At 43.6% G+C, this 15321-nt stretch overlaps 2 protein-coding genes across 3 annotated transcripts in view; both read left to right on the top strand.

Moving 5' to 3' along the window:
* Positions 1-7: 7 nt before the first annotated feature.
* On the top strand, positions 8-8198 carry drap1 (DR1-associated protein 1 (negative cofactor 2 alpha)). 2 transcript variants are annotated; one of them, XM_070992930.1, is made up of 8 exons: positions 8-79; positions 171-236; positions 838-910; positions 1471-1564; positions 2095-2220; positions 3608-3698; positions 4060-4145; positions 6630-8198. In XM_070992930.1, the coding sequence occupies exons 2-8, from the start codon at positions 195-197 to the stop codon at positions 6814-6816; spliced, it is 699 nt and encodes a 232-aa protein (XP_070849031.1). In that variant the 5' UTR covers positions 8-79; positions 171-194; the 3' UTR covers positions 6817-8198. The 2 variants fall into 2 exon arrangements, with proteins under 2 accessions (XP_070849031.1, XP_070849030.1); XM_070992929.1 differs by having other exon boundaries at positions 37-236; positions 6630-6837; positions 6890-8198.
* Positions 8199-11441: 3243 nt separating this feature from the next.
* LOC139351168 (mitogen-activated protein kinase kinase kinase 11) overlaps positions 11442-15321 on the top strand; it is a 35348-nt gene continuing 31468 nt past the window's right edge. The window contains exon 1 of the mRNA XM_070992923.1: positions 11442-13285. Within this exon, the coding sequence (XP_070849024.1) occupies positions 12529-13285 (757 nt within the window). The 5' untranslated portion in view covers positions 11442-12528. The remainder of the gene's footprint in view (positions 13286-15321) is intronic.

The raw sequence follows: 15321 nt of genomic DNA, 5'->3' as shown, positions 1-15321 counted from the left end.
GCGCTGTGACCCTGCGGAACCAAGCTGACCTGCCAAGCAACAGGGAACCAGTGACGACGACGTGCTATCGAGTTAGCAGGTTAGCTGCTGCTATCCAGTGTGTGCGCGGTGGATGTTGATTTATATATGGTATAAAATAATACTCCAGAATATATTGAATTTTATTTTAGGTTAGCCATCCGGGTAATTTTATTATGCCCAGCAAAAAGAAGAAATACAACGCCAGATTCCCCCCGGTAAGTTTAAATGTAGCTGAAAACCGGTGTGAAGACCAACTACTGTTAGCAAACTGTGACGGAAAGCTAACTTCTTTAGCTAGCTTTAATGGGATTCGGCCTGTTTTGTTTCCTAGAGAGCTAACAAACCAACTAGCAAACGCAAGCCATTTATGACCTAAATGTTTATTTTCACGATTAAACCAGCGTTGTTGGCTTCATTCGACTCCAACTCACTTTGCAGCCTAGTGTTTGCTCATGTAACGATACATTTAAGGCTTACGACACAAGTTAGCTGGCCAGCCCTCAAAGTACCGTTGTTTTTAGCATGACAAGCTAAGTGAGACTGGACGTTGTAAATCTAAGCACGTCTGTTGTTTGTTGGTGCATATTCAACAAACTTTGGAGCTATTCTCAGTGCGCACATCAACGTTAAAGAAAATCTGATCAGCACGACTGGAAGGAATGCCTTTAAATATGTATGAGTCATCTCATTAAGACTGCTGTACTGTCGTTTGGTGAGATTTGAAGTTAATGGGCCTTTGATTTTTGTTTCGCAGAAAGCAGGTTTTAAGTGTATTCGCAGGCATGGACTCACTGTACTCCCCTTTTCTCCTTACAGGCAAGGATTAAGAAGATTATGCAGACAGATGAAGAAATAGGCAAAGTTGCTGCAGCAGTACCCGTTATTATTTGTATCCTTCTTCTTTGATGTTTTCACTGTGCAAGTGCCAAGGTTTCGATCATGTGCATGTGTTTTTAATGCACCTCGAATTTATGCCCTGAGGTAGAGCTTAAACGGTTACTTGATCAACAGAAAGTTTATCAGGAACAATTTGGGTAGTAATGATTATAGTCAGCAACACATTTGCTGCTGTAGGATTCTTAAATACAAAGATTTGCTGCTTGTTTTCTGAGTTGAAAATCACTGTAAACTGGATATCTTTGGATCTGATAAAACAAGACACTCAGGGCTTTTGAGACTTGTGATGGGCATTTTGCATCATTATGTTCATATAATTGTAAAAAGGTTGATCAATAATGATGAAATTGTTAGTCTACATCTGTCCTAGTCTGAGTATTGAGGACAAGTTGTGGATCGGCGCTCGATCAGATAGTAAATAACTTTTAATAATGATTGTGTCTCATTCAGCCTGAGCAGATATTTATTTCTTTTTCTTTAGGCTCTGTGCTCTTACAGCATATGATCACATCATACATCACAGCATCACAATTTCCTTAACTGAGTTTTCAGCGAGAGCCCTGGAGCTTTTTTTGGAATCATTGCTCACAAAAGCCTGTCAAGTCACCCAGTCTAGAAATGCAAAGACAATGACAACATCACACCTGTAAGTTTCTGTTTGCGTGTGTGTGTGTCTTGATGAAGAACCTGGTCTGTAGTGCACTATGTGTGAGTTGGACTTCTTTGAAAGTCATTCTTGTGCAGCTCATTTTGACTAACATACCACAGATGTGAAATCAGGCAGCTAGATAATAAGATTTGCTTTTGGATGCATGTAGCTGAAAAGGTGTTATGTCTTCATTTCCTTTGGATTTAGATAAAGAAACTCTGTTATACTGTATGGTATATTATGGGACTTCCTCTGATGCTGTTGTCACCTTCGGAGTGATGCAGAGTGGATTTGCTGCACATTGCCAAATCCCTTGTATCTGAAAGTATTTCTGGCCACGAGTAAGATGCAGCTCCAAGGAAAAAGCTCACTGGGTGACTCAGATTCGGCATGTAGTTGAAATGAATATATAATCCCCATTTATCTCTTTGTCTATTTGACATTAAGTTGCTTTTCGCTCAACTCAGAATGTACGTTTGCAGAGAAAGCGTTCTGGTGTAAAGTTGTATTTGCACGTGTGTTCACAGAAAGCAGTGTATTGAGCTGGAGCAACAGTTTGATTTCCTAAAAGATCTGGTGGCAGCAGTGCCGGACATGCAGGGCGAGGGGGAGGAGAACCACAACGAGGGGGGAGGAGACAAAGTCTCACGAAGGTGAGTCATGCTTGCTGTGTCCATTCGCAGTTTGATTCATTCATTTATTTTGTCACTTGAGTCAATATATCGTGCAGTCATCTCTGATAAGTGCACACACCTATGCTATAATGTGGGAGAAGTAGGGCTGGGTGTTGTTCAAAAATGTTTGATATCAGAACTGATAGCTTGATTATGATACTGATTGTAGCATCTAGTGCGACGTTGGTACTGGGGAATAGTGGCACAGTGAGACCTCCGTGCTTTCTTTGTGTTTAAGAGCAGTTAGCCCGGCTCAAACAACCTTCCACCTTGTCAGCTTCAGGACATTCTTGCCCTTAAGCCGTTGGTTTGTAAGCAACAACACGTTAGCCGTCAGAAATGCTCTCCACGTAGTGGCGAGGAGAGGATACGCCAGGGTTATCATCTTGGCGAATGATGTATTGAGTGGCCTCTTTGGACAAATCGGTTGGTGCCATAAGTTTTGAAGTTTGTCACAAAGCCCAAGAAGACGTGACTAACTCATCACAAATGGGAACACTCCGTATTTGGACAGAAGGAGGATTACCGTCGTCTTTTCCAGGGACAGCTACAAGTGTGAATTGAAATTAACTAAAGCAATTTGTTTGTCATCCTCGTGTTGTTACCTCATCACTGCTCCCGTTTTTGTTTTGCAACTCTAAATTAATTACGAAAAAAAACACGAGAAGGCACATTTTTATAGCTCTGCAGAGCGAGGACTAATTATTGAGGATTGCGGAGGAGAAAAAAACAGTATTGACTGTCAAATCAAACAGTGCAGCTGCAGCTAAATTGAAGCGGAGAGCTTGGCGGAGAACTACACGTAAATTAACCGAGCTAGAAGACTTTTCACTAAAGAGTGTGGCTGATTCGATTGTGATTCAATTTAAAGTGGTTGTAAGCGTCTAATATTTAGGCGCTTTGTCTCAGCTGTGGGAATGAGGCATGTGGAGTTCACAGCGTCTTTGAATATAAATGGCTGAAAGTAATTTCCAGCAGCAGTATCGGTCACATTGCTCCCTAAATCAGAATCGTCTCTGTTTATCTGAGTGATGCATGTGGGGAACTGTCCCTGGAGATTTACGATGCAGAACCATGGTCTAATCTTTAATTAGTTTTGGAAGCTATTAGAATATGGCTTGCTATGAAACTGCAAATAAGTTTTCAACTTTTTCCTTTTGTTTAAAACTTTCATCACAAAATACATCTGTGAAATAACTGTAGCTATTAAGTTTTCCATGACGGAGCAAGAACAGATTGAGTGTTATTATTGTGGGCTTATATTTTTGACTAAAGGGTAACATGAATTTTTTTATGGGCAAAATCAGTTGAAGCAGCATTTACCTTCACGACATGTTCATTTCTCTTTTTTTTGCTTTCTCCCCAGGGGTCGCAAACCAGGGTCCAGCCGCAAGAATGGAGGGGCCGGCTCCAAAGGCAAGGACAAGAAGTTGTCCGGCACAGAGTCAGAACAAGAGGTGGGAGTCCATTCGCATGCAGAGGCTAATCGCTATCGACTGTTTTATTTGTATTTGTGCCTCATCCTGAAGTCAGCTAGCTGACCTTGATGATTGCCACACTGTCACCAAAGTAAATATTGGACCATTTTTCACCATACGCATATCTCCCAAACATTCCACCACTAAAACGACAGTTTTCAGACAGTGAGAAGGAGGAGAAAATGAATTCTGTTCGAGACTAGCAGATAAGAATGAGTCAGGACGTGGACAAGCGGTATTCCATCAGCATGTGATTTCCACATCAATCCACGCAGTTTCAATGACTTGCTTGCGTTCGAGGCAAGAAGGCTCACCGCTGTGTTTGTTGTGTTTGAAACAGGACGACTCTGAGGATAGCGAGACGGATGGAGACGAGGACGGCTCTCAGTCAAGCACAAATCTGCAGGCTGCATCCAGGTTCCACAGGTACGGAAGCAGCCTGTGTATATTGAGACACTGTGTATCCAGATTGTGTCTTGATCCGGTGACAGGTCACATCACTCTATCCTCTCCACAATGTTTTCAGACACTTAGAATAACAGTGGGAGTCTGTCAGTGGCAGAAACACTTTTAGTGGACGCACATAGACGGTGGGCAAACACCCAGAGGAATTACATTGTAGACGGATTCATGGCTGCTGCTGCTCAGCTCAATACTTGACCAATTTCAGGCATTGTTGTCTCCGTTAGTCACTTAGGCATGAAAACATGGAAAAATAATCTGATAGCATTTGACAGATATGTCTCCTGTTTGGACCGGCACCAGTTGGAACCTCTGCACACGTCGTCACTCTCATTGATTGAACAGTAGGTCGAGATGAAACAAGGGAATAAATCAACACAGGAGAGGACATTATTTGATATGTTTTATTATTTAGCTTAAATGAATGCTGGCTGGGCAGTCCTTCAGTGTGGCCACGGACACATCTGAGCCCCTTTCATTGGGTTCCAGAGTGTTCAGTATTTAAAAAAAAAAGAAGAAATAAAACATTATCAAATAAACAAACACATGAATTAACTGCGTAAAAAGCATTTAAATGAACCATTTCAATGTGAAATAACTGAAGAAAATTAAGATTCAACCCATTATTATTAAATGGAATTTCATAATTCTTATTTTCACAGTGGTATTAGTGGATATCATTTTGATTTCATAATAGATTTTATTCCAGAATGCCCTTTTTATAATGGCATTTTTCCCTCTGACATGTTTTACCTCCTAATGCCACTTTTTTTTGTCATCCTCTCTGAAGTAAAGCCCGATAACTACAACCAAATTCAGCCAGTTAGCTCCTGAGCAGCAACACACTTCTGCAGCTCACAGCGACTAAACCTCAGCCTTGTTAAGCTGAGTAAATAAAAGGAGACGCACAGAACACAGCAGGTGAGATTAAACACATGCTCACCTGATTTAGATCAAGATCAACCCCTATTCTCAAAGAAAGGAAGGCCATTTTAATATGCTGTCATACTGAACTGCTGACGTGTTCCTGAACGCCTCTGAATGTGCCTTCGGGCGTTGTTCAGTGCAGTTTAGCTGCAGTCGCACTTGAAGTGGCATAATTCACATAACATATCCAAATTGACTTAAATTATTGACCCCATAGGATGGGTACAGTCGAGACATAGAACAGGGCTGCAACAGTTTGACAGTAATCCCTATCCATTATTCAAGTGAGACGCTGTAACTGTTGCTGAACAGCGAGTGACAATTACAGGATAATGGTGGAACACGGTGAAACAGTCATCGAGGCAGTGAGCACACCGGGGAGTGTGTGTTACACAGCAATGTGCTTGTTACTGCTTACCTCTCCTTTCTTCTGAGGAGAAAGAACATGTTACTCATTCTCTCGCTTGAACAGCAGATAATTCCAGATCTGCATGAAGTTGGTCGGCTTCTAAATACGGCCGCTGGAAGCCCACTGCTCCTTTTTTTTTAGCATTTAAATTTAATTGTGTGCCATCTGCTCACACGGAGAAACCACTTTACAGCCAAAAGCAGGGAGAGGGTGCTGTTTTTCCACCGCAGACGGTGCTGTGTAGCAATTCCACACTGCTTTCTCATCATTCTGAGCAGGGACTGACTGAGTTAACAAAGTTTTTGCAATCCAAACAGCAAAAAAGCACACGTTATATATCAGATTATAATATAGAATCTGTGAAAGGGGCTTTTTGGAACAGGTCAAATGCAGATAGAGTCTTCTAATTCTAAAAATTGTTCGGTTCTATCTTGCAAAACATAAAAAGAATGATTTTCCAGGACAAAAATTTACACATAATATGTTTTAAAGCGTAAAATTAGTGTGGTAACGTGTCTCCATGTATAAGAAAAATTAAATTTATTGCTTTTTATGACATTTGATGATCTTATTTTATATTTTTTTTTAGGTTTTTCTTATTCAAAAAAAAGCATTGCAGGTTTAGTGTAAAGGTCAGTGCTTAATATTCGGTTTATACCAGTTTAGACGTATGTTTGGTTATAAAACACATGATTCAAGGAAGCATTGGTTTAAGCAGCCTTTGGGTTAGACAGCCAGCAGCTCCTGTCGTGAATTTAACCAGGATGTTATGAGACATATCGAGGCTTGTATGATGGTCTTGTGAAGGACAGCAGCACAAACGTCTGTGAAATCATTGTAGATCTTGCTCAGGAGTTTGTTATCTACCATGCTAGCCAGCTAACACTGGTATTCAGTATGCCGTGCTGGACACAAGCAGGCTGCACCGGATGGATCAAGAGACAAACATGACCTCCATTGACATCTAACACTTCCTTTGCTGCCTAGCATGGTTGCTAACAATGACCGTAAGCTCCTCAGCAACATGTAAAAACGGAGAGTTGAGAGTTCTTTTAAAGTGATAGGACATGACTCTTAGCGCCCGGTTGACGCCTCTTTTTGTACCCACGCAGCTCAAACGCACCCCCGCAGTACATTCACATGGGCAACATGGTCCCAGTGGGCAGCGTGGCTCCAGCACAGCTCCAGGGGGGCCTAGCCTTCGCTCCCCACCCCTCCATGATGAGCGCCGCACCGCCTCCCCCGGCCCCTGCGCCGCACAAAAACGAGGATGATGACGACGAAGACTATGACTCTTAGCTCCCTCTTCCCTCCTCCCCCCTCCACCACCACACACACACACACACACACACACACACACACACACACACACACACACGCACACACACACACACACACACACACACACACACACTCTTTCAACATTATTTTCGATTTCTTAATTTGTTCGTGCGGCGGTCGCTCTGAGCAGAAGAGGGGAAGACTCTTCATTGCCGGCAGCAGGCTGGAGGAGACGCCGCCGCAGGAAACCCAAGCCTGGTTGTATATTATGTGTTTTAATTTTCTTCTTCTTCTTTTTTTTTTTTTAAAAAAAGGTTTTATTTTATTGTAGAAGAAGAATCCAACGAGGATGTTTTTTAACAAGTCGGTTGTTCTATTTTGACTATTAAAAATGGCATTCGTCAGTGTTTTCGCCATGAGCCCCCCCCCCCCAACAGACAGGATAGGTGTGGTTTGCGTTGCCTCGTAGTAACTTTTTCTTTTGGCACTTTTTCTTTCTTCCTCAATCCTCTGGAGTAGACATTATGAAGTGAACGGATCAGACGCTCAGGTTGGCTGGAAAAAGTCTAAAAACTGGTAGTTAAAGTCTTATTATAGCTTCTGATGCTCATGCGAAGGCAACAAAGGGCGATGAGTTCAGGGCAACGGCGTGTAAAGTGTCTGGAAGGAGATCAGCACTTGTGGAAGGGAAAGGAGGTCATTGTCTCACCCATGAAGTCCTCTATTACTATGTTATCGATTGGCTATGAAGTGCTGCCGTTAAGATGTGAGCCCTACTTCCCGGCTTTGTCGCAACTCGCTTGTCAGTCCCAATTGTCAGGCCGTAACATAAACAAGGAAGCAGGTGTATTTTTACTATAGGTTAGCGAACCGCAGCTTTTTTCAATTCGTTTCTATTTTTAATTCCCGTTTTTATCCGGAGAACTGTAAAACCTCCGCGGCCGCAGCCCTGATTCAACCATATCAGCAGGTTAATGATTGACGTTCTGTTCGTTTTCGTTCTCGGCGCTGTCAGAGGGTTGGTTGCTCTGGCAGTCAGCCTCGTACATTATTTTATACAACCATTAAACCCCCCTGAAATACCATCAGAAGTATACTGTGACTCTTGGACCATTGCTTTGTTTTTAAAGTTATTTGTCTGCGTTGTCCTCTCTGATTTCTATTCTGGCCACCCCTCTAATTTTGAGAAACTTTATCTCTTTATCTTCACCATCCCCCCCTCCCCTTTTAGCTTGTTTTAAATGTATCCATTGAAAGCAGACATGGGGCTCCCATTTATGTGTCAGTCTCAGTATGAAATGTTTCCAAATAGACAGTTAAAGTTGACACTGTATTGAAAACTTTTAACATTCTTTTTATTTTGTATGGGTGAAATAAAGTTCATATTTCAATTAAAAAAAGGCAGCTCTTGTTTGGCTTTGTTGTGTTTTTGCATATCAGAGATGAAGCCTGACATGCTCTCCGCATCAAGCATATCTGCGCCCGTGTACCTATAGATAAAGCTGTGTTTACTGGCTGGAAGGCCAGAATCTGACTCCTGTGGCATCTTTAAGCAGAATATTTCAAAGTGCTTCCCCTCTCATTGTTCCGTTTCACAGGCATGCATCACATCCTTTGTAGTCCTCACTCTGCGCTCTGCCTCTTTGCACCTTTGATTTCTTCACTTCTGTATTTTGCAATATAAAATAAGTTTCCCACGGTTGCGTCTCATGTTGATTTACGTGTCTGTGACTCATGCAACCTGAAAGACAAGAGCTGGTATTTATCCTCAACATCGCAGCTTCCTGCCGGTATTTGATGAGCACAAGACAGCACAGGTTTGTGGGAAGGTGTTCACAGAGGGCTGATTGTTATCCTCATAGACGCGCTCAGTGGCCGGCACACTTGTCCCTGAGTGTGTGTGTCCAGCGCCTTTCCTCTTCCTCCTGCCGTCTTTATTTTTTTCAAACAGTCCACTTTGTCGTGTAAATGCCGCCGCCTCTTTTACCCCCTCCCGCTCCCACCCGACAGACCAAGCAGCCCTGAGCCAGGGCCGCAAAAACAACTGCATCCTTCCTGCACAAGCGTTGACTCAGCGGACTGTGAGGAGGGTGGGGTTAGCTGTGTGTGTGTGTGTGTGTGTGTGTGTGTGTGTGTGTGTGTGTGTGTGTGTGTGTGTGTGTGTGTGTGTGTGTGTGTGTGTGTGTGTGTGTGTGTGTGTGTGTGTGTGTGTGTGTGTGTGTGTGTGTGGAGGAGGTGGGGGGGGGGGGGGGTGTAGGTGGTTGACTTTAGGAGCGCAGTGTCCAAACAAACGGCAGCCGTGGGGAGGGGGAGCCATCAAAGGGCGAACAGAAGGAAGCACACTGTTTCCACACAGCAGCCGGCGGGGCCAAAGGTGGCCCTCTGATTCCCATCCCCTCCCATGAAAGCCGCTGACTTTTTAAGAGCGCTGCACTTTGGTAACATGGGAAAATGTGGCAAAAAGAAATTCCCTGATCTTTTTTTTTTTTGTAAAGAATAAACGCCTTTCATACACGTTAAAAATGCAAAATGTGCTGTAACCATGCTGTGGCCTTGATCAGAGGGCATCTCATTAATATACTCTCCAATCTGCACTTCAGGCTTTTTAAAAAGCCTTTTGAGCGTGATATCCTGATTTGGTGATTTGTGGGATAAACAGTGTTATGTATGCTAATGAACACTATAATAATTAGAATTAAAGAATACATGCTACATCCAAATTATGAGAGTTTGGACTTGGTGATTTCGCCTTCCCATGAGCACTGTGGGCTGTGTCTTTTTCATGCATAAGTTTCATCCATTGTTTTCTTTTCCTGGTGGAAATGCGCTTCCATATGCTGCATTATTGGCTACAGTAAATCATATGAGAGGAGGACAAATGTGTAGGCTTTTCATAAATATTGCAACAGAAAGTGGCCGGTCGATTGAATATTCCACTCAATTTAGAGGCAAGTCTGGCTTTACATCATTGAAGCTGTAATTTGTGCATTTTCTTTATGACGAGAGCTGCTCTGCTTTTACAATAGCGAGATGATACTGAGAGTGAGAGTATTCTCCCTGGAATGAAACTTTTAAACGAGCTGCATTTGACTTTAAGTCTTCAGTTGAATTGCACAGTGGTGAATGCGACTTTATTTCAGCTCTTCCACCTCACTCGGCTAAGTGTCGCATCAAACTGCTCTAAGAACATTAAACCAGCTGTATGCTAAAGGATTTTTAAAGTGTTGCTTGAAGAAAGGCTTGAAACTCCTTTTTCTTTGTTGAAAGCACCAACACCAGACAAAAGAAAATCCTCCTAACAGAAACCCAACAGCAGCATTTTATCCTCTTTTCTTTGACTATGGGGACAATTTTTAATGAACTTCTGTCCTTGAATATTTGGACTGAATGTTACAAAAGCGTACTATCAACTGATTTAAGAGAAAGACACTTTACTGTGAGGAAAAAAGAAACGATCAGGGTTTAAATAGCAGTAGAACACACATGCACCTATAATAACCAAATAGCACAGGAAATATTAATATATAAATGGAAAGAATATATGCAGAGTGTATAAAATATCACTAGAACATACATTACTGATTGTAACTAGACCTAAAAAAGAACACTGGACACGAAGTTTGTGAATTTACAGTATTTTCCAGCTGAATGGTGATTTTACAGTTATGTGTGTCACTGTGTTTCACAGGATTAGCTATGGTAAATGTTTAGCAGCACTTTTCTGTCTCAGCCTCATTTACCACCTGTTAGCACAAGGTCAAGTGAGCTATAATGAACAGATAGGATTTCTAGGGAGTATTTCAAAATAAAAGTTGTTTTAAAGTGCTGTGCGGAGTAAATCCGTAGTAAAAGAAATAATATAATCGGTGACCCAAAATGTCACAATAACATCGCAGAATAACATCAACAATCATATAACACAATTACTGCTCTGATCATTTCACAACAACAATAGCCTGCACTGTTATCAAGGTGTAGCAAACGTTATTCTTTTAATTTGAAGGCAAATACTTCCCCTACATTGTCATTTTCTGAAGTATTTTCTGCGACCTTGACGCACTTCCAGCGCGCTGGCCCGGTAGCAGTGTGAAGTTAGCCGGAAAACAGCCATGAAAATACAGTAAAGTTACAAATTCAAAATAAAAGTCTTATAAGTACGTAATACACAGATTGGTTGCACATAAATGCATAATTACTACACAATACATAGCACATTAAAGGGATACAAGCACACTGGTGATCACTAATCACTGAATTAATGACCCTTCTGTAAACATTTATTGTTTATATAATCGTTTCTCGACAGTGAATACATGATAGTGTTTTATGTCATCAGAGTTTTGATTCACTTGTTACTCTTAATGCAAAAATGATGTCATATTGGATTTTTGTATGAGCTATTGTACTTCTCACGTAGAGTTTTTCTTTTGTTTTGTTTGCCGTACATTAAATGTTCAGCAAATAGTATTTAAATATTCCTCCCATCATGTACGTCTGTCCGAGTATTTAGTTTGACAGTTATAACCGGATATACAATTACGTATCGCGTCTGACTTGACCGTCGCCTGTCATCTGACTCTTTTCCTGTTGGGAGAGAAAAAGTTTTGAAACCCCACCCTCTCTACTGACTGTAAGCGCAGACGTAGAAGTGGTTCGAGGTCCTGACGAGTCAACCCTACCCGAGGAAGAGGAATACGACCGTGAGTTCTGATGGAGTTATTGCGCCGTTTGGAAACCGACTGTAACAACGAGGCCACTGAGCCGGACCAGGCCACGCGCACAACTCCAATTAGGAAGTAACGGGATTGTTTCACTGCGTCTTTCTCTTTGGAAAGGAAAGCCAAGCAGGTTTGGATAGCTCTTCCTGTTACCAAGTCGGCGGTTCCTAAGTTTATAAGCTGTGATAAAGCCCAGCTCGTTGCGTGCTTCTGATAAGTATGGAGAGTCTGGCGCAAAGGGATGCGGGATTTCCTGCGGGAGCGCCACAGAGTTGCGGTCAGACGCGGTTATTGGAGATTTGGGCTTAATAATGCGAACTGGTCAGCCCTGAAACTTGTCGTAAAACACTGGTTGGCTGGACTGAATGCTCCTTTCCTGCTATTCTTCTCCGCTTCTCAGCGCTTCCTGCTTGTGGTGGCCACTGCACTTAATGGCTAAAAATACATAAAAACTCAAAATGGACAGCTAAATGTAGTGGGAGCCTTCATTCGGAGTTGAAGTGTTGTAAAACACTTGAAGTATTTTCACAGCACGCTCTCGGTCCTCACACTTTCAGCTTTCAGGATCAGAATTCAACAGGTGGATGAGAAGCTCACTGACCCAGAATGAGGTGATTCCAGAGCCTCTGGTGAAATGCTTGTGCTCAAACCATGTTTTGGGAAACCACATCACTTGAACAGAGAGAAATCCAACGGGGACGGAGCCGCCTTTCCGAGCTTTGAAAAGCTTAATCCAACAAGAGAAATCCCTTGTCTCGTTCAGAGTTTTCCAACGGACAGCTTTGCATTTAGCGTCGACACGAATGAAAGACACTTGCCGTTCAGTTATCTGTGAATCCTCACCCGAAGCTCACTTGTTGGTCAAGCTCTTGAACACATTTCACTGGTCCCTGATGAACCAACAAGAAAGACAGGAAAGGGAGCGAGGCGCAATAAAGTACTCCTTTGTACTTTATTTTCAAACCCTTGGGGTGCAAAATCAGATCCAGTCTAAACATCTGCTCCAGGCTCCATGGAGCCACTGAAGAACATATTCAGTCGTGGCCCGCTGTCGAACTGGAAAAATTTGGATCAATCACAAAAAGGGAACTTCACCAACCCTGTGTGGACAGCCTTATTTGACTATGAGGCATCCTGTAAAGACGAGCTCACCTTGCGTAAAGGTGACCTCGTGGAAGTCCTGTCTCTGGACTCTGAGATATCAGGGGATGAGGGCTGGTGGGCGGGTAAGGTCAATAACAAGGTGGGCATCTTCCCATCCAACTATGGCTCCTTCAAGCCGAATGGATACGGGAAGCTTCCAGGCACTGGTGTGGTGGCCGAGCTTGGCCCGGCTGTGGTGGGCGAGTTCGAACCCGAGGCGGTTGATTTCCGGGAGCTGAGCCTGGAGGAGGTTATCGGGGTCGGGGGCTTCGGAAAGGTGTATCGCGGTACATGGAGAGGCGGGCTGGTGGCTGTGAAGGCTGCCCGGCAAGACCCGGATGAGGACATCAGTGTGACGGCGCAGAACGTCAGGCAGGAGGCGCGTTTGTTTGCCATGCTCACTCACCCGAACATCATTGCCCTGAAAGGCGTCTGCCTGCAGGAGCCCAACCTGTGCCTGATCATGGAGTACGCCTCAGGTGGTCCGCTGAGCCGGGCGCTGGCTGGGCGTCGCATTCCACCGCACGTCCTGGTCAACTGGGCCGTGCAGATTGCCAGAGGGATGTTGTACCTGCACAGCGAGGCCATCGTCCCCGTCATCCATCGGGATCTCAAGTCCAATAACAGTAAGTCCTTCAAGCCGCCAGTCATTCATCAATGAAATCCAGTCCAGCCACAGTCCGTCAGTGTTATATTGAGGAAATAAAGGGCACTGACAAGTTCACTTGGCTGTCTTTGTGGCAACATGTTCCACGACAGTGATGGAACATGGTGTACCACTTTATAGAAAGCTGCTAAAGGCTTCTCTTAATGTTTTCTGGGCCATTTCTTGAACAAATACTGTACACATACTGTAATGCTTTTGATCCTGTACAATTATTAGGTCAATATCACATTAGTGTGGGAAACTGAATTACCTCTTGGCTTTTGATTCTGTACTGTACTTGGTGCAGTCCAAGTCATTGTCTCAGGGTACTATATCAACCTTATCCAGAGTTATAGTTGAAGATCAAGACAAAGCATTAAGAAATAAGATAAGCTGTACAACAACACATCTTTTTGGATGGCAGCCCAGTCATGTGACTGACTAAACGGCCGGCCAAGGCCGCACAGGCCGAAAGGCCTGTGAATGTGTGGTGTTGATGAGACAGAATGCCACGCTGTGCTAGCAAAGTTCAGGTATTCAGGAGGAGGTTTTCCGTCTCAGCACCGTCACAACTCACACTTTGGACTTTGATGCCGTTTGGGGGCAGTGGGAAAGTTTGGCGTCAGTGTTTTGGGCCCTTGCGGCAGACACGTACGCATTGAACCTTGTCATTAAAGCCACACTGCAGAGAGATGTATTGCTGATAAAGCTCTCTGTCCCCCCTTTTGAAGCAGAACAAGTGCCTTTCTCAGCTCGAACAGTGCTTTTAGCTAACCTAAACACAGAGCCACCTGAATTTTACAGCAGCCTCCCCTCTGTTATTATCATTCTTGTGATGCAGCATATAATCCCTGTCAGCTCTGCGGCTGTATCTGTTGCGGTCCAAAAGATTTTCAGCCTCCCTCGGCTCACCCTGTCTGTTACTGCAGATGCTGATCGCTCTAGCGCACCAAAATAGAAAGAGCTCATGGTTGCTCCTTGTTTAACTGGAAATGACTGACACCACAAAACATTCAGTACTGTAGGTTCTGAGAGTCTGACCATGGTTAGGAGCACTGGAAGGTTGACTCCCTTGATTCTCGGTTTGTTTTACACATCCCAAGGATACATTTCTCCCAGACTGCTTTCTGCCTTTCCATCCTTTTCTCTTTTTCGACAAGCTCATTGACCGTCATCCCGTTCCCTTCAGCATCTGCCCACGCTCTCCTCCACCCTTTGCTTATCTCCACCCCTGTGTCAGGTTCTTTCGCGGTGAGACTTCTCTACAGGAAATCTGTCTCCTGTAGTGCAAAAGAAAGAGTTATGTTAATATAGTGTTTGTATATGAGGTAGGCCAAAGCCAACACAATCCCTCTCTCTGTGCTCAGAGATCATATCGCTCTCCTGTCTCCTCCTGCCTCTTGCTTTTTTAACTCTTCTCTGCATCTTTGTCCCTGACCTGCCCCTACATGTCTCCATACAGCCATAGCACTGTTGTGCCACTGAGCAATATCCTGTTGTGGTGGTGGAAGTGGGAGGAAGGGGGGGGGGGTTCATTTCAAGCAATGCTCTGTCAGTTTGACAATAATGTGCTGCGCGGCTCTAAGCGAAGGGCCGACAGGTTTAACACAGCACAGGTGCAGGAGCATCTCAACATGAGGGTGTTTTGAACGGAAAATGCGCCGTAAAATGCTGCCTGGAAAAAAAAAATCAGATGATGGGGCAGTTAGCTGTGACAGTACAAAATGTGCAGAAGCAACGATGAACCTCGGATTACGGTGTCAGTTCCTCAGAATAATGGTGCAAGTTCTTCTTTCTGGAGCTGCCATTTTGCATCGGCACTCTGCAATCACGCAAGGACAAATCTGTCAGAGGAGCTGCAGAGGCCTGTTTCCAAGCGGAGCCTCAAGAGGACTGTCATTATCAGAAATGTAGAAAACATTGAAGCAATACTGTAAGAGGAGAGGTCAGGAGAAACCCCAAACCAAACAAAAAGCCCTTCAGAAGATCACTCTTTTACCACCTAATCAAAACTCA

Source organism: Chaetodon trifascialis, chromosome 23 (genome assembly GCF_039877785.1).
Source record: "Chaetodon trifascialis isolate fChaTrf1 chromosome 23, fChaTrf1.hap1, whole genome shotgun sequence".
NCBI lineage: Eukaryota > Metazoa > Chordata > Actinopteri > Chaetodontiformes > Chaetodontidae > Chaetodon > Chaetodon trifascialis.
Note: the sequence above shows the minus strand (reverse complement) of the source record. Positions and strands in the feature narration are given on the sequence as shown.

Bases quoted from the DNA above. Each gene is read 5' to 3' on its own strand.
- drap1 (XM_070992930.1), top strand. From the start codon at position 195: ATGCCCAGCAAAAAGAAGAAATACAACGCCAGATTCCCCCCG. The intron at 1,565-2,094 runs GTAAGTTTCTGT...GTGTGTTCACAG, and splicing joins ACAATGACAACATCACACCT to AAAGCAGTGTATTGAGCTGG. The intron at 3,699-4,059 runs GTGGGAGTCCAT...TGTTTGAAACAG, and splicing joins GCACAGAGTCAGAACAAGAG to GACGACTCTGAGGATAGCGA.